This window comes from Choloepus didactylus, chromosome 1, assembly GCF_015220235.1.
Source record: "Choloepus didactylus isolate mChoDid1 chromosome 1, mChoDid1.pri, whole genome shotgun sequence".
Classification (NCBI taxonomy): domain Eukaryota; kingdom Metazoa; phylum Chordata; class Mammalia; order Pilosa; family Megalonychidae; genus Choloepus; species Choloepus didactylus.
Window position 1 is genome coordinate 202965100 of NC_051307.1, and position 22481 is coordinate 202987580.

The 22481-nt window shown below is 39.9% G+C and overlaps 1 protein-coding gene across 1 annotated transcript in view; it reads left to right on the forward strand.

Annotated features, from left to right (window-relative positions):
- RBM6 (RNA binding motif protein 6) overlaps window positions 1–22481 on the forward strand; it is a 149601-nt gene that overhangs the window by 114101 nt on the left and 13019 nt on the right. Inside the window, 12 exon segments of the mRNA XM_037850977.1 lie at window positions 2283–2343; window positions 12349–12621; window positions 13035–13195; window positions 13956–14053; window positions 14706–14748; window positions 14882–14963; window positions 15257–15342; window positions 15877–16023; window positions 16944–17039; window positions 18953–19216; window positions 20786–20860; window positions 21516–21613. Coding sequence (XP_037706905.1) covers window positions 2283–2343; window positions 12349–12621; window positions 13035–13195; window positions 13956–14053; window positions 14706–14748; window positions 14882–14963; window positions 15257–15342; window positions 15877–16023; window positions 16944–17039; window positions 18953–19216; window positions 20786–20860; window positions 21516–21613 — 1484 coding nt within the window.

Here is a 22481-nt window from a genome sequence, read left to right on the forward strand (position 1 = left end):
TTCCAGAACTTTTCATGACCCCAAAAGGAAACTCCATACCCATTAAGCAGTTACTTCCACTCCTTCGTACTCCCAACCCCTGGCAACCACTAATCTGCTTTCTGTTTATGTGGATATGTGTATTCTTTATGCGGCGGCTCTTTTTGTCTGGCTTCTTTAACTTAGCACAACTGTGTCATGGTATATATCAGTACTTCATTCCTTTCTGTGGTTGAATAATATTTTGTATGGATATACTACATTTTGTTTATCCATTCATCTATTGATGAGCATTTGGCTATTGTGAATAATGCTGCTATGAACATTGGTGTACCAATATCTATTGGAGTCCCTGTTTTCAGTTCTGTTGGGTGCATACCAGGAGTGGAATTGCTCAGTCATAGCATAATTTTATGTTTAACTTTTTGAGGAACCACCAACAGTTTTCCACAGACAAGAGCTGAACCATTTTACTTTTCTACCAGCACTCAATAAGGGTTCCAGTTTCTTCATATCCTTGCCTTTTTTTCAGTTTTTATTATTATCACCATCATAGTGGTATCTTATTATGGTTTTGATTTGCATTACTCTAATGACTAATAATTGAGCATCTTTTCATATGCTTTTTTGGCCATTTGTATATATCTTCTTTGGAGAAATGTCTGTTCAAGTCCTTTCCCCATTTTAATTGGGTTGACTGCCCTTTCATTGTTGAGTTGTAAGAATTCTTTATGTATTCTGTATAGTAGACCCTTTTCAGATATGATTTGCAAAATTTTTTCCCATTCTGTGGATTGTCTTTTCACTTTCTTGATAGTGTCCTTTGATGCAGGAAAGTTTTCAATTTTCATGAAGTTCAATTTATTTTTTCTTTTGTTGCTTGTGCTTTTGGTGTCTTATCTAAAAACCATTACATAATCCAGGGTCATGAAGATTTACCCCTATGTTTTCATCTAAGAGTTTTATAGTTTTAGCTCTTACATTTAGGTCTTTGATCCATTTTGGGTTAATTTTTATATATAGTGTGAAGTCAGGTTTCAACTTCATTTTTAGGCATGTGGATATCCAATTGTTCCAGCACCATTTAAGAGAGTGAAGAGTCTGTTCTTTCTCCATTTAATGGTTTTGTCACTCTTTTCGATAATCAATTGACCATAAATGTATAGGTTTATTTCTTGGCTCTCAATTCTATTGCATTGATTCATAAGTCTATCCTTAAGCCACTGCCACACTATCTTGATTATTGTGGCTTTGTAGTAAGTTTTGAAATCAGGAAGTATGAATCCTCCCACTTTTCCTTGTTTTTCAAGATTGGCTATTCAGGATCCCTTGCAAATCCCTGTGGACTTTGGGATGAGCTTTTCCATTTCCGCAAAAAGTCCTTTGGGATTTTGATAACATTTAACATTTTAATTGTGACTGTCTCTACATCATGGGATTATGGGTTATTCACACACCCCCTTCTTATTTCTATATTAGCTATAATGCACATGTATTATTTATTTTATTATCAGAGGTGGAAGGAACAAACATTAAAGGGAAAATTTTTGAACTCTGTTTTGAATGGTTTGGTTATATTATCCTCTAAAAGAGATCACTTGCTCAGTGAGCTATCTAGGGAGTGCTTTGCACTTTGCTGAACTTCGTTGGAGGGTAGAGGGGCCATCACTGCGTATGTAGCCTCTGGTGATGTGCCATGTGCTTAACTTTTTGATCACAGGATCAGACAAAAGGAACTATGTTTACATTGCAAAAGTATCTCTCCCCTTTTTCTGAGTTAGTGAATGTTCCCTCTATAACATCCTTAAAATAAGTGCAAGAGGCTCTACCTATATATTTAATTCTCCTTCTTGCCCCTTGTTCTAAGCATTTGAGAAAAGGAGTTGAAAATTAGATTCTTCTTAGTTCCAGCCAAGCCTGAATGGGGCTCTGCTAACCTGTTCAGGACTGAGTTTGGGAGCAGACTGAATAGTAAAGGCTTTGGGGCAATAGTATCCTATAAACCATTTAATATCTGGTTTCTTTAAGTTTATTTACCATAGAAATTCTTATTCAGGGCAAAGGCAATTTTGGCTTTTCCAAAGTTTGGACATCCTGCTAGAAGATCACTCTCAAGCAGTAGCTCATTAGATCCTGTCTGCCAGCTCTGATGGGGGATAGGGGACAGAGGGCATCAGACCCTTTAGGCTTGTAGGTATATGGCTTGTTTCTTTCATTTTTTTGACAGACATTACTGTGTTGGATATACATACGGTTTTTAAAATGTTTTTGTTCAAATTGAAAATTTTTCCTTTCCTTTGCAGTGTAAGGCCAGCATTGGTGGACATCGATCTTCGTGTTCATTCTGCAAATGCCCAAGGGAAGGTGAGTAGTAGAGGTGGTGATGGTTTTTGTTTTCTGTGCTGGGCAAAACATCCTTGTCTTTAAAGGGTTGTCATCCCTAAATACCAGATTGATCTGAAACCTTTTAAAAATAAATTGTGATGCTCAGCTTCATAAGACCCGTCAATGAACGATTTCCTGCCAGGGGAGATGGGATTGCAGCCTCTTCAGGCTGGGGTGGCTTGACATCAATATTGTTTGCTCATTTGCACTCCATCTAAGCATTTCAGAAGGCTTCAACAGGAAAACACGTGTTAAAATAAAAGTAAAAATATAAACACAAGGAAATAATCAGGGTTGGGGAAATTTATTATTTTTACAAAGGACTAAACCAACCAATTTCTCAAGCATTTAATTTTAAAGTGACTTTTTCCAGAGCGCCTATGGGTGGACAACTTTGACGAGTCTATCAAAGGCATCCCTAACATCAGTCCTGTAACAGTGACTATTATATGCTTGTTTCTGATATTATCCTTTGAGGAAAGCCCAGGGCATGACTGTAAAATATAGCTCAATGTGGGATTCAGGTAGCCTTCTGAAGGACCTGTTTGATCCGAGGTTAGAACTTAGTGTGCCTACAGTTTTTTGTTTGTTTGTTTGTTTTAAATCTTCATTTTATTGAGATATATTCACATACCACGCAGTCATACAAAACAAATTGTACATTCAGTTGTTCACAGTACCATTACATAGTTGTACATTCATCACCTAAATCAATCCCTGACACCTTCATTAGCACAAAATATAACAAGAATAATAATTAAAGTGAAAAAGAGCAATTAAAGTAAAAAAGAACACTGGGTACCTTTGTCTGTTTGTTTGTTTGTTTCCTTCCCCTATTTTTCTACTCATCCATCCATAAACTAGACAAAGGGGAGTGTGGTCCTTATGGCTTTCCCAATCCCATTGTCACCCCTCATAAGCTACATTTTTATACAATTGTCTTCGAGATTTATGGTTTCTGGGTTGTAGTTTGATAGTTTCAGGTATCTACCACCAGCTACCCCAATTCTTTAGAACCTAAAAACGGTTGTCTAAATTGTGCATAAGAGTGCCCACCAGAGTGACCTCTCAGCTCGTTTTGGAATCTCTCTGCCACTGAAGCTTATTTCATTTCCTTTCACATCCCCCTTTTGGGCAAGAAGATGTTCTCCATCTCATGATGTCGGGTCTGTGTTCCTCCCCGGGAGTCATATTCCACGTTGCCAGGGAGATTCACTCCCTTGGGTGTCTGATCCCACGTAGGGGGGAGGGCAGTGATTTCACCTTTCAAGTTGGCTTAGGTAGAGAGAGAGGGCCACATCAGAGCAACAAAGAGGCATTTGGGAGGAGGCTCTTAGGCACAATTATAGGGAGGCCTAGCCTCTCCTTTGCAGCAACAGTCTTCCCAAGGGTAAATCCTGTGGTAGAGGGCTCAACCCATCAAACCACCAGGCCCCTATGTCTGTGGTCATGTTAGCAACCATCGAGGTGGGGTAGGCCAATACCCCTGCATTCTCCACAGGCTCCTCAAGGGGGCTCTACATATTTTTTTCCTTGTTCTTTTTTTAACTTTTTTTTTTTAAATCAACTGTATGAAAAATAAAAAAAAATTAAAAAAAATACAATAAAAGAACATTTCAAAGAGACCATAGCAAGGGAGTAAGAAAAAGACAACTAACCTAAGGTAACTACTTTACTTCCAACATGTTCCTACTCTACCCCAAGAAAGTTACCTAATATAGCAACATTTCTGTGAGCTTGTTCCTACTATACCCATCAGAAATTAACAGACCATAGTCATTCCTGGGCATTCCCAGAACATTTAATTTACCCATGATACCTTATCTGTTCTTGGATTATTGTTCCCCCTTCCTTAATTGCTCTCTATTGCTAGTTCCCCTACATTCTACATTATAAACCATTTGTTTTACATTTTTCAAAGTTCACATTAATGGTAGCATATAATATTTGTCTTTTTGTGCCTGGCTTATTTCGCTCAGCATTATGTCTTCAAGGTTCATCCATGTTGTCATATGTTTCACGAGATCGTTCCTTCTTACTGCTGTGTAGTATTCAATCGTGTGTATATACCACATTTTATTTATCCACTCATCTGTTGAAGGACATTTGGGTTGTTTCCATCTCTTGACAATTGTGAATAATGCTGCTATAAACATTGGCGTGCAGATATCTGTTCATGTCACTGCTTTCCGATCTTCCGGGTATATACCCAGAAGTGCCAATTGCTGGATCGAATGGTAACTCTATTTCTAGTTTTCTAAGGAACTGCCAGACTGACTTCCAGAGTGGCTGAACCATTATACAGTCCCACCAACAATGAATAAGAGTTCCAATTTCTCCACATCCTCCCCAGCATTTGTAGTTTCCTGTTTGTTTAATGGCAGCCATTCTAATCAGTGTGAGATGGTATCTGTTTTAGTTTGCTAATGCTGCAGAATGCAAAACACCAGAGATGGATTGGCTTTTATAAAAAGGGGGTTTATTTGGCTACACAGTTACAGTCTTAAGGCCATGAAGTGTCCAAGGTAACACATCAGTAATCGGGTACCTTCACTGGAGGATGGCCGATGGCGTCCGGAAAACCTCTTTTAGCTGGGAAGGCACGTGGCTGGCGTCTGCTCCAAAGTTCTGGTTTCAAAATGGCTTTCTCCCAGGACGCTCCTCTCTAGCAAGCTTGCTCCTCTTCAAAACGTCACTCACAGCTGCACTCTGTTCAGTCTCTTTGAGTCAGCATGTTTTATATGGCTCCACTGATCAAGGCCCACCCTGAATGGGTGGGGTCACACCTCCATGGGAGTATCCCACCAAAGTCACACCCACAGCTGGGTGGGGCACATTCCAAGCAAATCTAACCAGCATCAAAACGTCTGTCCCACAAGACCACAAAGATAATGGCATTTGGGGGACACAATACATTCAGACCGGCACAGTATCTCATTATGGTCTTAATTTGCATCTCTCTAATAGCTAGTGAAGCTGAACATTTTTTCATGTGTTTCTTGGCCATTTGTATTTCCTCTTCAGAAAGCTGTCTTTTCATATCTTTTGCCCATTTTATAATTGGGCTGTCTGTACTGTTGTCATTGAGTTGTAGGATTTCTTTATGTATGCAAGATATCAGTCTTTTGTCAGATACATGGTTTCCAAAAATTTTTTCCCATTGAGCTGGCTGCCTCTTTACCTTTTTAACAAATTCCTTTGAGGTACAGAAACTTCTAAGCTTGAGGAGTTTCCATTTATCTGTTTTTTCTTTTGTTGCTTGTGCTTTGGGTGTACAGTCTAGGAAGTGTCCACCTAATACAAGGTCTTGAAGATGTTTTCCTACATTATCTTCTAGGACTTTTATGGTACTTTCTTTTATATTGAGATCTTTGGTCCATTTTGAGTTAATTTTTGTGTAGGGGGTGAGGTAGGGGTCCTCTTTCATTCTTTTGGATATGGATATCCAACTCTCCCAGCCCCATTTGTTGAAAAGACCATTATGACTCAGTTCAGTGACTTTGGGAGCCTTATCAAAGATCAGTCAGCCATAGATCTGGGGGTCTATCTCCGAATTCTCAATTCGATTCCATTGATCTATATGTCTCTCTTTGTGCCAGTACCATGCTGTTTTGACAACTGTGGCTTTATAATAAGCTTCAAAGTCAGGGAGTGTAAGTCCTCCCAGTTCGTTTTTCTTTTTTAGAGTGTCTTTAGCAATTCGAGGCATCTTCCCTTTCCAAATAAATTTGATAACTAGATTTCCAAGTCTGCAAAGTAGGTTGTTGGAATTTTGATTGGGATTGCATTGAATCTGTAGATGAGTTTGGGTAGAATTGACATCTTAATGACATTTAGCCTTCCTATCCATGAACATGGAATGTTTTTCCATCTTTTAAGGTCCCCTTCTATTTCTTTTGGTAGAGTTATGTAGTTTTCTTTGTATAGGTCTTTTACATCTTTGGTTAAGTTTATTCCTAGGTACTTGATTTTTTTAGTTACTATTGAAAATGGTATCTTTTTCTTGAGTGTCTCTTCAGTTTGTTCATTTCTAGCATATAGAAACATTACTGACTTATGTGCATTAATCTTGTATCCCGCTACTTTGCTAAATTTGTTTATTAGCTCTAGTAGGTGTATCGTTGATTTCTCAGGGTTTTCCAGATATAAGATCGTGTCATCTGTAAACAATGACAGTTTTACTTCTTCTTTTCCAATTTGGATGCCTTTTATTTCTTTGTCTTGCCGGATTGCCCTGGCTAGCACTTCCAGCACAATGTTGAATAACAGTGGTGATAGCAGGCATCCTTGTCTTGTTCCTGATCTTAGAGGGAAGGCTTTCAGTCTCTCACCATTGAGTACTATGCTGGCTGTGGGTTTTTCATATATGCTCTTTATCATGTTGAGGAAGTTTCCTTCAATTCCTACCTTTTGAAGTGTTTTTATCAAAAACGGATGTTGGATTTTGTCAAATGCTTTTTCGGCATCTATTGAGATGATCATTTGATTTTTCCCTTTCGAATTGTTAATGTGTTGTAATACATTGATTGATTTTCTCATGTTGAACCATCCTTGCATGCCTGGAATGAACCCCACTTGGTCATGGTGTATGATTTTTTTAATGTGTCTTTGGATTCGATTTGCAAGTATTTTGTTGAGGATTTTTGCATCTATATTCATTAGGGAGATTGGCCGGTAGTTATCCTTTTTTGTAGCGTCTTTGCCTGGTTTTGATATTAGATTGATGTTAGCGTCATAAAATGAGTTAGAGAGTGTTCCATTTTCTTCAATGTTTTGAAAGAGTTTGAGTAAGATTGGTGTCAGTTCTTTCTGGAAAGTTTGGTAGAATTCCCCTGTGAAGCCATCTGGCCCTGGGCATTTATTTGTGGGAAGATTTTTGATGACTGATTGGATCTCTTTGCTTGTGATGGGTTGGTTGAGGTCTTCTGTTTCTTCTTTGGTCAGTCTAGGTTGTTCATATGTTTCCAGGAAATTGTCCATTTCCTCTACATTATCCAGTTTGTTGGCATACAATTGTTCATAGTATCCTCTTATAATTTTTTTAACTTCTTTGGGATCTGCAGTTATGTCACCTTTTTCATTCATTATTTTGTTTATATGGGTCTTCTCTCCTTTTGATTTTGTCAGTCTAGCTAGGGGCTTGTCAATATTGTTGATCTTCTCAAAGAACCAACTTTTGGTGATATTTATCCTCTCTATTGTTTTTTTGTTCTCTATGTCATTTATTTCTGCTTTAATCCTTGTTATTTCTTTTCTTCTACTTGGTTTATAATTGGTTTGCTGTTCATTTTCTAGCTTCTTCAGTTGATCCATTAGTTCTGTGATTTTGGCTGTTTCTTCCTTTTTAATATATGCGTTTAGTGCTATAAATTTCCCCCTTAGTACCGCTTTTGCTGCATCCATGGGTTTTGATACGTTGTGTTCTCATTTTCATTCGTCTCTATATATTTAGCAATTTCTCTTGCTATTTCTTCTTTAACCCACTGATTGTTTAGGAGTGTGTTGTTTAACCTCCAGGTATTTGTGAATCTTCTAAGTCTCTGATGGTTATTGACTTCTAATTGTATTCCATTGTGGTCAGAGAATGTGCTTTGAATAATTTCAATCTTTTTAAATTTACCGAGGCTTGTTTTATGTCCCAGCATATGATCTATTCTGGAGAAAGTTCCGTGAGCACTAGAGAAGTATGTGTATCCTGGTGATTTGGGATGTAATGTCCTGTATATGTCTGTTAAATCTAATTCATTTATCAGATTGTTTAGGTTTTCAGTTTCCTTATTGGTCTTCTGTCTGGTTGATCTATCTATAGGAGAGAGTGATGTGTTGAAGTCTCCCACAATTATTGTGGGAACATCAATTGCTTCCTTTAGTTTTGCCAGTGTTTCTCTCATGTATTTTGTGGCACCTTGATTGGGTGCATAAACATTTATGGTTGTTATTTCTTCTTGTTGAAATGCCCCTTTTATTAGTATGTAGTGGCCTTCTTTGTCTCTCAAAACATCCCTGCATTTAAAGTCTATTTTATCTGAGATTAATATTGCTACACTTGCTTTCTTTTGGCTGTAGCTTGCATGAAATATTTTTTTCCATCCTTTCACTTTCAATTTCTTTGTGTCCCTGTGTCTATGAGTCTCTTGTATGCAACATATTGATGGTTCATTTTTTTTTAATCCATTCTGCGAATCTATATCTTTTAATTGGGGAGTTTAATCCATTTACATTCAACGTTATACCCGTGAAGGCATTTCTTGAATCAGCCATCTTATCCTTTGGTTTATGTTTGTCATATATATTTTTCCCCTCTCTCTATTAATATCCTTTAATGTACCCATACCGAATCTCTTTAGTACTGAACCTTTCTCCAAGTCTCTCTCTCCTTTGTTTCTCTGTCTGTAGGGCTCCCTTTAGTATCTCCAGTAGGGCAGGTCTCTTGTTAGCAAATTCTCTCAGCATTTGTTTGTCTGTGAAAAATGTAAGCTCTCCCTCAAATTTGAAGGAGAGCTTTATGCTGGATAAAGTATTCTTGGTTAGAAATTTTTCTCACTCAGAATTTTAAATATATCGTGCCACTGCATTCTTGCCTCCATGGTGGCTGCTGAGTAGTCACTACTTAGTCTTATGCTGTTTCCTTTGTATGTGGTGAATTGCTTTTCTCTTGCTGCTTTCAGAGCTTGCTCCTTCTCTTCCATGTTTGACAGTGTGATCAGAATATGTCTCGGAGTGAGTTTATTTGGATTTATTATATTTGGAGTTCTCTGGGCAGTTATGATTTGTGTATTTATGGTGTTTAGAAGATTTGGGAAGTTTTCTCCAACAATTTCTTTGAATACTCTTCCTAGACCTTTACCCTTTTCTTCCCCTTCTGGAACACCAATGAGTCTTATATTCGAACGTTTTATATTATCTGTCATATTCCTGAGGTCCATTTCGGTTTTTTCAATTTTTTTCCCCATTCTTTCTTTTGTGCTTTCATTTTCCGTTCTGTCATCTTCCAGGTCACTGATTCGTTGTTCAACTTCCTCTAGTCTTGTACTATGAGTATCCAGAATCTTTTTAATTTGGTCAACAGTTTCTTTAATTTCCATAAGATCATCTATTTTTTACTTAGTCTTGCAATGTCTTCTTTATGCTCTTCTAGGGTCTTCTTGATATCCTTTGTATCCCGTACTATGGTCTCATTGTACATCTTTAGTTCTTTGATTAGTTGCTCTAGGGACTGTGTCTCTTCTGATCTTTTGATTTGGGTGCTTGGGCTTGGGTTATCCATATCGTCTGGTCTTTTCATATGCTTTATAATTTTCTGTTGTTTTTGGCCTGTTGGCATTTGCTGAACTTGATAGGGTTCTTTTAGGATGTGTAGACCAATTGAAGTCCTTATCTCTAATTTATCAGATCTACAGCTTCGTGGAGTACACTTTGACTAACCAGCAGGTGGCATCCATGAGCCACCTGTTCTCGACAAGCTAGTTCTCCCCTGCTTTACCTTTGTGGTGAGTGGGGGAGTGAGTCTTGTGGGGTCCAATTGGTGTACCAAGCTTGCGTGTGTAGTTGGTGTTGCCTGCCCTGTATATGGGGCGTGTGTCTGGGCGTTCAGGGAGGGGGGGTGGCTCTAACAATCAAGTCTCCCTGGTGTTCCTGGAGTTTTAAAGCTGCTGCAATAGTCTAATCCTTCAGTTCAGTCCTGCTACAGTTTGTCTCTACCATTGACCCACAAGTCCTTGGTATTGGCGTATGGCTCCTGAGACTTGCGAGTGGGTCCCTCTTCCAGGCCGTGCACCCCCTGGTCCTCTGTTGAGGGATGACTGTGCTATGTCACAGGTGAGTGCCGTCCCCCCAGGACGGTTCTGGGCTGCTGGGCTGTGTAGGGAGGCTCCCAGTCTGCTGAAATGATGGTTGAGTGGGTCTTTGTTAATTCCCACTGCTCCACCTTCCCAACTCTGGGACAACCAGCTGAGGGTGCAGGGAAGGCTAATGTCCACACCCAGTTTTGTGGTGTGTGCCTGTTATTTGAAGCACTTCCTTCACACTGGTTTGTTTGGGGCAGCTCTGGGCTATGGGGCTGGCGATGGGCAGGAGTGTTTCCTGTCCACCAGGATGATGGCTGTGAGTGGACACCCCCCTTTTCTTGGGAAGTTGCGGTGTTTAGTGAATTTTCTCAGCCACTGGATTATTGCCTTTTGTCTCAGAGCTCTCTTAGTTCTGTTCTTGTCTTGACCTGCCCAAATTGCAAGTCTTTGAGGCTTTCTGTATTGGGCTTCTTAGAGTAATTGTTTTAGAAACAGAAAAAAAAAGCCCTCCTCACTGATCTAATGGGTTATTGAAATGCCAAGAGACAAAGCAATTAGGGCCATTAAGGAAAGATCCAGGGGGCGGAGAGATCAGTTTTTCTTCGGGATTTGCATATGAGCCTCAGGGCCTGAGCTCTGCCCTTCCCCTTTCTATGTTCACCAGAATTCCAAAAATCCTCCGCTTTTATTTTGGAGTTTTTCTTGCTGTTTTTTTGCTATGCCTGTCTCCTCTCTGCTGGGCTGGCTGCTCTCAGATTCTCTGGTGTCTGGTCTCAGTCTATCTATGGTTGGAGTTTGGATCAGTAGAATGAGTTTCCAATAAGAGCTGCCACTGCAGTTCTCCCTTTTCCTTTCCAGCACTGACAGCCCCTCCTCCCACGGGACTGAGCCTGGCAGGGAGGGGCACGGGTCCCCTGGCCGCAAAAACTTACAGATTTCGCTGATCTCAGCAGTTCGACGTGTTCATGAGTGTTGTATGAAGTATGCCCAAAGTCAAATTGCTCTGCGGTGTCCAGTCCACACAGTTCCTGGCTTTCTACCTACTTTCCTGGAGGAGTAACTAAAACATACAGCTCACCAATCTGCCATCTTCCCAACTATCGTGCCTACAGTTTATTAGCTGGGCTTTTGGCCAGCAGTGGAGGCATACAGTTTATTAGCTGGGCTTTTGGCCAGCAGTGGAGATTCTGCTCTTTAGTGAGGGCTGAGGCAAGTGTTCTGAAAATCTTTGGGGAAAAGATCTGTATGCTACAGAGAATCGATCAATAGGTAGGAAGATAATTAATCAACTTAGATTGTTAGTTTGTTTTAGTTTTATTTCATATTAGGCAAAGTTGTGTTTTTTCCCCTCAAGAAAGACTTCTCAGTCTACTCTAAAAAATAAAGAGAGATGGTTTATGAGGACCCTTTTGAGCTCCGTAGCTCTGAGATGGCTGGAAGAGCTTTAAACTGGGAACATGTAAAGCAGGTGTTCTACTAGTTACTTGCCACTGCTATTGAGTAATCTCTACATTACTCTTATAGGTCCCATTTTGAGCCACATGGCTTCCAGTACACCCTCCAGAATGAATTAATTGCAAAAATATGTCCCTAATTAACTAGAGAAATTATTCTGCTGTAAAAGGTGATTTGATCACCTTGGATCATTTATGTTTTGAATGACGTTTGCTCATTATAGTAATCTGAGTATAAAAGAGTTGTATGGAGGTAGATCTATTTCCAACTTCTAGCCAGAGAAGAGGAGCCTGTTGTCTTAGATTTTAAGACAGCTGTCTTAGTACCATAACACTGGAAGAAGCATGGTTCCCAGAGATAGTTTTGAGATATATGTTTCTACCGAATCTTTAGCCAGGTCCATACCTTTTGTAATTTTGTCCCCAAATCTTTTCTTACCATTGCTTGTATTAGTCAGACCCAGCCTCTCATGAAGGATTTGCTATATTTAAATGCTTTGGAAATGATAGAAAGATCATAAGATTTAAGTTTTAAGTGCTTGGATATTTTACTCTGTGAACTAGTTCATTTGCTGCCTCATTAGTTTTCCTAAAGTCTCTTGTCCAGAACTGCAGCTCTTCCTGAGACAATATTATTAAAAGCATTCCAGTATGAGTATTTGGTGAGAGATAAGAAGGAGTCACAACAGTTGTGTTTTTGTGGTAAAGTCTGCTGGGGGGTTCTCTTTCTGTTTCTCTTCTAGTGACAGAGGCCAAGCAGGAATTAATAACCTACCCTCAGCTTCAGAAAACAACCATACCTGCACCATCAGAAAAACAGCCCAGCCAGCCCTCAAGGCCAGCTGATAAGGAACCTGAACCCAAGAAGCGGGAAGAAGGACAAGAATCACGCTTGGGGCATCAAAAGAAAGAAGCAGAAAGTTATCTGCCTCCTCGAAGGGAAGGGCTCACCTTTCGAAGAGACCGAGAGAAGGAGTCGTGGTCTGGAGAGACACGCCAGGATGGGGAGAGCAAAAGTAAGTGGTTTGTCAGTGTATGTACTGGTCTGTGCCCACACAGTTGGAGCACAGATGGCCCGTGTTGTGGCTAGGGGCCAGCATACCTCACACGCTAGTAGAACTGTGCTCATCCTGACTATGGAGACATGGCTTTCTGTGGGCCTTCCTGTACCAGTTGAAGGAATTTACATTCTCCACATAGCAAGTGGCTATACAAATGTAGCAAGGCATCATTTCAGATTTCTAAAGTATTGGTATAGAAAAGGAAAGTATGAAATATTTGACTAGCATTTCCTTATAGAACCAGCCTTTCTAGAACAGAGTATATCTGTACTTATCTGCACTGAAAAATGACCATCAGCATCTTGGGACTTCAGAAATTCACCTTTCTCTTTCCTTGCTCCTTTCCCATTTGTGCTTGGTTTATTCAGCAATCATGCTAAAACGCATCTATCGTTCCACTCCGCCTGAGGTGATAGTGGAAGTGCTGGAGCCCTATGTCCGCCTTACCACTGCCAACGTCCGTATCATCAAGAATAGAACTGGCCCCATGGGCCACACCTATGGCTTTATTGACCTTGACTCCCATGCGGTGAGTTTTCCCCACCTTGGAATGGTCTAGGGACTGTTGGCTACAGAACTCTAGAGAAGGTTTGAGGGGCTTCTTTTGTCATTTGAATTATCTTGTGCTTCTTGATGTTGTAACCCCTCTTGTTTTACCTAGTAAATTTAACGTTGATTCAGGTAAGGTAACGGCCCTATAAGTTAACTCTGAGTGCTTTTCCAGGTCCATTTTTGTCTTGAGTCATTTCACATTTCCAGTTAAAGTGAGAACTTAGTCATTTGTGAAGAATCCAGATTTTAGTGAATTTTCCATTTTTTCTTAGATGTGTTTTGCTCAGCCACTGTTAATTTTGAATTTGATGATAAAATGACATTTCTTCTTTCTCTGAAGTATTACTTTAGATTCTCATGGGTTGAATTTTTAGTTGCAGGGCCCTTTTCTGTGAAAATAGCATTAACGATAATAGTGAAAGTCATTGCTATTTCTTAGATTTCTTACTCAAAAATCCAAGAGACTTTGTAAACTGGATCTGATATGATGACAATTGCAACCTGAAAAAGAGGATTTGAACCTAGCAACTGAGCATCTACTTTGACTTGACTCCTGTTCTAATTAGTCCTTCATTAAGAGTTGCCTGTTTCTCCCAATGTGCCCTTATTATTAAAATTATGATCAGAACATAACACTTAGTAAATTTCTCTTCTCAGAAGGAAAACCTTGTTCAGTTCTCTTTCGAAGGACATGACCTTTTCTCTCTTTGGGTTCAAGCATATCTCTGGTTCCCTAGGAAGCCCTTCGCGTAGTGAAGATCTTGCAGAACCTTGATCCACCATTTAGTATTGATGGGAAGATGGTAGCTGTAAACCTGGCCACTGGAAAACGAAGGTAAGGTAGAGCAGTGAGGCTCGCTTGTGCTGCTCCCACTTTACTTTTTGGGAGGAAACTCCTATTCCTGGCTGCAGAGACAGTGTAAGTTTCTTCTCAAGTACAATTATACCTTTTCTTTGTCTGAAACCTGCCTTGCTCTGACAGGATTTTTTTTGTTTATTTCATAGTAGTAGTTACTTTAGTCCTTTCCCTCTTGGTTGCCTGGGGTCTTTTTTGGGCCCAAATGATGGTAAAGTCTTGGGTGTGTAGAAAAATCTCTATAAAATCCTTGCCCCTTGGGATCCTAAGGAAATGCTTTCCCGAGCTCTCATTCTCCTGCCCTTATGCATAACCCCATAACACTAGAAAATCTAATTCCTCTTCACTCATCTTCACCCAGGAGGGGTAACTAGAAAGCAGCTGCGTTAGAGAGACCAGCTTACAGGGATGGGGCACATCTTGCTTTAGCACCCTCCACTTGGTTGCTATTTGTCTCTGGCAAACAAACAGCCTTGTAGGAGTCCTGCTGCACCTCTCCTAAGGAGTCTCTGGGCCACCAGACCTACTTGATGTCTGGGTTGATTCTTTTCCCTGAAAAAATGGGGAAAAAGAGTTTCTTGGTGAATCTGTAGGGTTAGAGTAATTTTGTCTGTTATGTCATTTGTTGCAGAAATGATTCTGGGGACCATTCTGACCACATGCATTACTATCAGGTAGGCTTTAACAGTTTGGGGGTGCTCTGTTAAAAGGGTGATCTTGAATTCTCTCAAGCTAATTGTTAATGTTACTGGTTTTTTTTCAGTTGGGTTTTGAGTTCCATAATTTTAACTTGCCATTCTGTAATAGGGTAAAAAATATTTCCGAGATAGGAGGGGAGGTGGCAGAAATTCAGACTGGTCTTCAGATACAAATCGACAAAGCCAGCAGTGTAAGTGATCTTTGTTTTATTTCTATTGTTCTTTTTGGTTTAACTTGCTCCTTATTACTTAAAATCCCTATGATCACAAAGTTGACTTGAGAGATTTCCCCCCTCTTCTCCCCAAGCAAATAATAAACAAGAGACACTGTTGACTGGCAGTGCTCATCCAGAGAGAGCACCGTTTGCAGGTTTTGCAGCTGTTTGGGTTGGCCAGCCTTGTTCTTGGATTGTTCTTAATGAGCCCCCAGCAAAGACTGCATTTAGACAGAGACTAATTTTAGCTCTGGTTTCATTTCCTTTAGCATCATCTGACTGCTACATATATGATTCTGCTACTGGATATTATTATGACCCCTTGGCAGGAACTTACTATGACCCTAACACCCAGGTGAATTTTTGACTTTGTTTGCTTTGTTAATGATTCTTTTGAGAAAAGCACCTGTAATTTGTTATGTCAAGATTTTTTTTTGCTTGTTTCTCTGGATGCTAATTGCATGAAAAGTGGAAAAGTTTAAGTCTGTGGAAACAGCCTGTCTTTCCATTCTGGACAACTGCTCTGACTGTTGTACTCTCTGTACCTCATATCTAATCTGGTATTTTTAAAAGGCCAGATCTTGTATTGAGTTTTATTTATTCAGGTGGATTTTAAAGATATTGACAATACATCTTTATATATAGCCTATATGAAAAATCAATGCCTTGTGGCATTACAAGTAAGAACAGTGCTGCTCTTGAAAAAGTGGGCATTGTATAGTCTAGATGTGTCCTGGGTCCCTGGAATGGGTTTTGATTCTTTGACATAGACTCTTTTTAGGCTTGTGAGTCAAAGAGCTGTTCCCAAAGTGAACTGCGCTGCTTAAACCTAGAATTGCTGAGAAAGTGAAACATTCTATAGATTTACCTGTTTTCCCCTGTGTCACAGCAAGAAGTCTATGTGCCCCAGGACCCTGGATCACCTGAAGATGATGAGATCAAGGAAAAGAAACCCACAAGTCAAGGAAAGTCAAGTGCCAAGAAGGAAACATCCAAAAGAGAGAGCAAGGAGAAAAAAGACAGAGGCATGACAAGGGTAGGAGGACTTATAGGTCTGCTGTCCTTTAAAAAGTATGCTTAATTACTAGTACAGGCAATCTCCCTGCCCCTATGCCCCCGTGGTAACTCTCCGTTTTACAGATGTGAAATCTATGGATGGTAGAACTAAGTGACTCAGCTCTTTTTAATATCTCTATGGTAAAAATTCACAGTAAAACTCTGCCCTCGTTTTTTTTCATCATTCTCGCATTGCTTGTCTACTCTGTTTCTAATCCCATACTGTTACAATGCAGCATTTAACATTTTATTTGTGTTTCTCCTTCAGGATGTGTATTTTCAGAGTCAAATATGATAAACATTTTTACATATCATATAAAATATTTTCCAAAAGATTATATTGATTTACCCTGACACCAGTTTTGGATTAGTGAACATGGATGAATTTGCTGTGGATCAGTTCATAATTCACTTTTTTGTTCCTTCTAATACTTCTCGTTGTTTGTATATAGAGAGATACAGAGAGAGACTATGGGTATAAAAGCATAGAGAAAATATATATGACTAAGAACTTAGATTTTAATTTTTTTTATTAAAGCAGTTAAAGGTTTATTGAAACATTCCAAGCATACAAGAACTTAGACTTTAGAGTCATATGGGCTTAATATTTGGATTCTGCTTCTGCTACTAAATCTTTATAGCCCTATTCCTAATCATTTGTAAAATGAGATTATCAATGTCTCTGTGGGAGGATTGCAGTGAAGGCTGAAGGACATAATGTATACAAATGCCTCATCTTTTAAAAAACAAAAAAAGTTCTTTTTTAAAAAGCTCTTTATTTCATAATCACTATAGCAACAGTAAATTATGGGGTTTGGAAAATCAGCCTAATTTCAACAGGGTTAATTCTTAATCCAGTTTTTTGTGAGTATCATATGAGTTACTTCTGGATTTGTTCAGTTTCAGGAAAATGCCATTGAGGGGAAGCCTTCCCCAGAGGATGTCTTTAAGAAGCCCCTGCCTCCCATAGTGAAGAAAGAAGAGAGTCCCCCTCCAGTAAGGCTGGCACTGATGCCTGGGGCTAGGGCTGGGGCTGGTTTTGGTTCCAGGTGAGAAAAAAAGCTCTAAGGCTGATGTTTCACTCTGAATTTGGTCCTTCAGCTCTCTGTATCTTAGAAACAAGGGTTAAGTATAAGCATAGGGTAAATTTTTCTATCTGCTAATGGGGTATTAATAGAGAATCAGAGACAATTATTTGTCCTTTTTATCTCCACTCTGCACTATTCCCACCAGACAAGGGGTTGCCTGGCCCTTACTAAGCTATAGTCTTGGTCCTGCTAATTCTTCTCTAAATGACATGGGAAACCCATTTTCTTGACCCTAATGTTTCCTACCCTTTGGTGCTGTTTAAGAATCCTTAGATGTGAAATGCATGGTCATTATTATGGTTTGTCTGCCTGTACTCATTTTTAGGTTCCTTGAAGTAATCATCTCAATCTAATCATAGGTAATTCTGACTGAATACAAATGTATAACAGTAACGACCATGTGTTTTAGTTTGCTAAGCTGCTCAAAGCAGATACCATGAAATGTGTTGGTTTTAACTATGGAAATTTATTAGCTTACAAGCTTAGTTTTGATGCTATGAAAATGTCCAAATCTAGGCATCATAAAGAGGTTTTTCCCAGAGACTGACTGCCAGTGATCCTGGATTCCTCTGGTACCTGGTGGCATCTGCTGATCTCTCCCTTATCTTCCAGTTTATGTTGACTTTCAGCTTATGAACGACTCCACTAAGAAGACTAAGACCCACCCTGGGCCACACCTTAACTGAAGTAACCTAATCGAAAGGTCCTACTTAAAATAGGTTTACACCCATAGGAATGAGTTAGCTTTAAGAACCTGATTTTCTTGAGTACATACAGTTCCAAACCACCACACCATGCTTAATTTTTTCATTTTGATTGATCATAGACCAATAACCATGCATCATTATTTAACAGTTCCTATAAGCTCCTGATTAATACTCTGCATACACCACATCAAGTCAGTTCATCATAGCATCTATTCTAACCATTCCTTTTGCATTTACCTTTCTTAGCAGTTGGTTCTGTTAACCTGGATGCTTATCTTTTTTTTTTTTTTTAATCATCATTTTATTGAGATATATTCACATACCACGCAGTCATACAAAACAAATTGTACTTTCGATTGTTTACAGTACCATTACATAGATGTACATTCATCACCTAAATCAATCCCTGACACCTTCATTAGTACACATACAAAAATAACAAGAATAATAATTAGAGTGAAAAAGAGCAATTGAAGTAAAAAAGAACACTGGGTACCTTTGTCTGTTTGTTTCCTTCCCCTATTTTTCTACACATCCATCCATAAACTAGACAAAGTGGAGTGTGGTCCTTATGGCTTTCCCAATCCCATTGTCACCCCTCATATGGATGCTTATCTTTTAGTTGCTTTTAGTCCCCTTCCTAAATTTTTGTTACAAGGGTAAACAATGGACTTGAAATCCAGTATAATTTCAAATCATCAGTAGCAGTATCATAACAATAGCTATCTTTCCTTTCCTCCGTGGATTACAATGACTCGAAGGTGTTTCTTACCTCTTCCTCTTTATAACTTGTAACTTTTTAACTCTTTCCTTATTTTTTATGCCAACTTTCAACTGTTTTCTTCTTCTCCTCACTGTTCTGTGGCTAGAGTCACTTCTAAGGGAATCTCTCTGGCTTATCTCTGAGCAAGAAACAAGATCACACTCTGGAGCTATATTGCTTCCATCTGAGAAATGTGCTGTGTGGTCAGAGGGTGCATTTTGAACCTAGTTTTCATTATTCCAATGGAAAGAGAAGAAAGCAGGCAAACTATAATGATGACCAGGATATCCAGAAAACAGGCTCCAAAATATGGGTTGAGTTTGGTGATAATCCCTACCCTTCTCCTTCCAGCCTAAGGTGGTAAACCCACTGATTGGCCTCCTGGGTGAATATGGAGGAGACAGTGACTATGAGGAGGAAGAAGAGGAGGAGGAGCAGGCCCTTCCTCCGCAGCCTCGCACAGTGCAACCCCAGCAGCGGGAAGAACTGACCAAGAAGGAGAATGAAGAAGAAAAACTTACGGACTGGAATAAACTAGCTTGTCTGCTCTGCAGAAGGCAATTTCCCAATAAGGAAGTTCTGATCAAACACCAGCAGCTCTCAGACCTTCACAAGGTATTAAGGGAAGGGACCCTAACCTTCCAAACTTCTGACTCTTATCTTTTATGGACATTGCAGGGAATAAAGAAGCTTATGCTCTCCTTCCTCAGTCCACATCATCTATAGGTTCTCTAATTATTCCAGTTCTAGAATGAATTGTTACTTGACTTTTTGTTCATGGGTTACTTAGCATTAAGGGCTGTGCCCATCTTCAAAGAGCTTCAGTGTGTAGATAGAACCAAGGCATAGTTGTAGCTGGTGCAGCACAAATAGAGGATCTGCTGAAGATAGGAGGAGAAGGGGTAATGAAGTAGGAAGTCACTTGTTGGGTTTCTCATCTTACCTTTGCTATTAACCTAACAATTTGACTTCAGATAAGCCCATGCTCTTCGGTATTTGGTAGCTTCATCTGGTTCCCTCCAGCTCTGACAGTGTGCAGTTTTCCCCAAAGGTGAGTCAAATCTGCCATCTCTTCATGTAGCGAATTACTGGTATGTGTTAAACTGATACACATTGGTTCACTCCTGCAGTCCTTCCATTTATATATACTAACCAAGAAATCAAATTATAGACAAATAAGTGCCTAGTTGAACCCTTAGTCTTAATACAGAGGAATTCATTTCACATTCCTTGTTCAGCAGACATTGCAAGAGCAGGTGAGGAAGTTGGATTTAGACTGTCTCAGCATGCAACCCAGGCTTATGTAGCTGAAAGCCAAGAATGTCTGCCTTTAGTAACATGCAGACCTCTTCTCCCAGCTGCCTCTGAAGCTAGCTCTGCAAAGTTTCTAGGTCACCAAGAAGGTCCCCCTGACAATCCCTGAACAGACTACCTCCCAAGACCCTTTGACCTTCTGTGATTTTGAGTCATAAGACTGACAGACATATTTGGATTTGAGCTCCCTTGCAAAAATGCTAGTAAACGGTTAAAGAGATAAAAAAGTAGTTGTCAGGAAAGAGGAGCTTGTTGTCTGATAAATCCACCAACTGAACTGGCACTAGAACAGTGGAAAGTAGACTGTAACAGTTTTCCTTTCCTTAGGTTGATCCAATGCAAAGAATCACCTTTGCACACATTAGCTACTCTGGTCTCCTAACAATTCCCAAGGGCATTATGGGACTCTCAGAGCAGTCGGCTTTTTCCAGGGCTCCTTTTCATGGTTCTCTGGTGGCTTGAAAGAGTGAATAGCATCAGAGGATGGTGGATGGTAGATGGTGGTGGTGTAAGCAAGGAGAATAGAATGGGCATTTGGTTTTCTTCACTGGTGTGCTGAAATCCCCTCTTCGATGATTTTTACCTTAGATAAAGAGGTATACACCAGGTTTTTGTCTTCCACATTTTGGAGGAGAGGAGAATGAAGTTCCCTTTTGTGCCACATGCATAACTAATCTGTGAAGCCAGCATTAGATCCTGGGTTTTCACTGGCTAAAGCAAGGTACTTGCTTGCAGGGTCCAGGGATTATTTAAGAGGTTTGGTCAGTGGAAGGAGCTATGTTCCCAAAGCAGCCATCAGGAAAGGCCTAGAGGCATTTCTAGGACCCACTTTTTCTAGACCTGTACTCATGGAACTCCCTCTCTTCTCAGCAAAACCTGGAAATCCACCGGAAGATAAAACAGTCTGAGCAGGAGCTGGCCTATCTGGAGAGGAGAGAGCGGGAGGTAAACTTTGCTGACCTGTTACTGCTTTCTGGTGTAGACTTTGTGTAGGCTGTGATCTCCTTTTAGGATAGCAGAGAACAAAGAGGCTCTATAAGGTGGTATATACCCTTTGGTATATTTTTCTTAAAATTCAGCAAACCTTGCATTACAATGGTTGCATTTTATTGTTTATAAATTATACTTAAAGTTCTTATTGTTTTAAAAAGGTGACTTTGGGGTTCCCAGGTGAGCCCAATAAATAACACCCTTCTTTCCTGCCCAGGATTTGAATCATTTGAGAAAATTAAAGAGGTGAAGAGGTGTGTGGGTGAATAGGGCTGCTGAAATAACATCTGTTACTGTTAGAGACTAAGTTGCAGAGAGTAACTTCATGTGAGAGCCAGGTAGATGGGGACAGATCTTATGGGATAGTGAAAAATCCTCAGAGGAAGAAAAGACAGCTGAGCCAGACATTCCAGCTTATTTTTTCCCATATTTACCAGTCAGAGAAATCACTGCTTTGCTTTCTGAAGAAGACTACATGTTATAATCCTAGGGATTATAACAATTTGATTCCCTTGACATTAAAAGAAATATCAGAGTGGGGTAAAAAGCCTACTTAGCCTCTGCTCACCATGGATAGGAAGCTCAGATCTGCTCTTCTGCTTACCAACAGGGCAAGTTTAAAGAAAGAGGAAGTGATCACAGGGAAAAACTCCAATCTTTTGACCCTCCAGAAAGGAAACGGATTAAATACTCCAGGGAAACTGACAGGTAAGCCAGGAATTTTTTGCTTAGCCCAGGCCTGAAGGCCTAATGGTAAAACTCTCATTTTCCCATTCTGCTGCTGATTCTCCCTTGAGAGGTGAGGTTATCAGGAACAGGTTCTCTCTGAACTCCTTGAACTTGCAGGTTCAACCCGGCCTTTTGGCCACTTGTCCTTACACAGGGAATGTGTGTGTTTGCATGTAAAGGTGGCTGACTGGTTCAGCTATTCAAAGCCATGTCTGGAGTGTGTGGTCAGGAACCCTTTCTCTCCTTATTAGTAATGCTGCCACCCTACTTAAGGAGCTGATAAGAATGTAATACTCAGGATTTTCTCTAGGGAACCTCCATTCTCACACATGGGTGCTAAATAAGTGGTTGGATAGTGATACAGATGAATGATCTTTAGTCTCCTATACTTGTTTCCAGTCAGATAGTTCTCAACTGGCAAGCTCATAATTATACAAAATTCGATGATAACCCACTATGTACAGGCACTGCACTAAGTTTAGAGACTACTCAGGTGAACAAGACGGGACTGTATGAGCACAGAATAGGAAAGGCTTAACTGATGCTGTGTCTTTTAGCATGCACCCAGAAATCCAGTGGGGAAGGGAAAGGCATTTCAATTGAAGGGAACTGCATATACCGTAAATGAAAAAGGGAGAGCACATGATGCATTTGAATAGTTGGAAGTAGCTTGATGGGGCTGAAGGTTGGGGCTTTATTCTGTGACGGGATGAGGCTGACCAGTTTGTGAAGTTCATACACCTTGAATACCATGCCAAAGGCAGCAGGAGGTTGTGGAATGGTGTTTTATTGGTGGTGGCGGTTGGTTGGGTTTTTTTAGAGAAGTTGTAGGTTTATAGAAAAACAT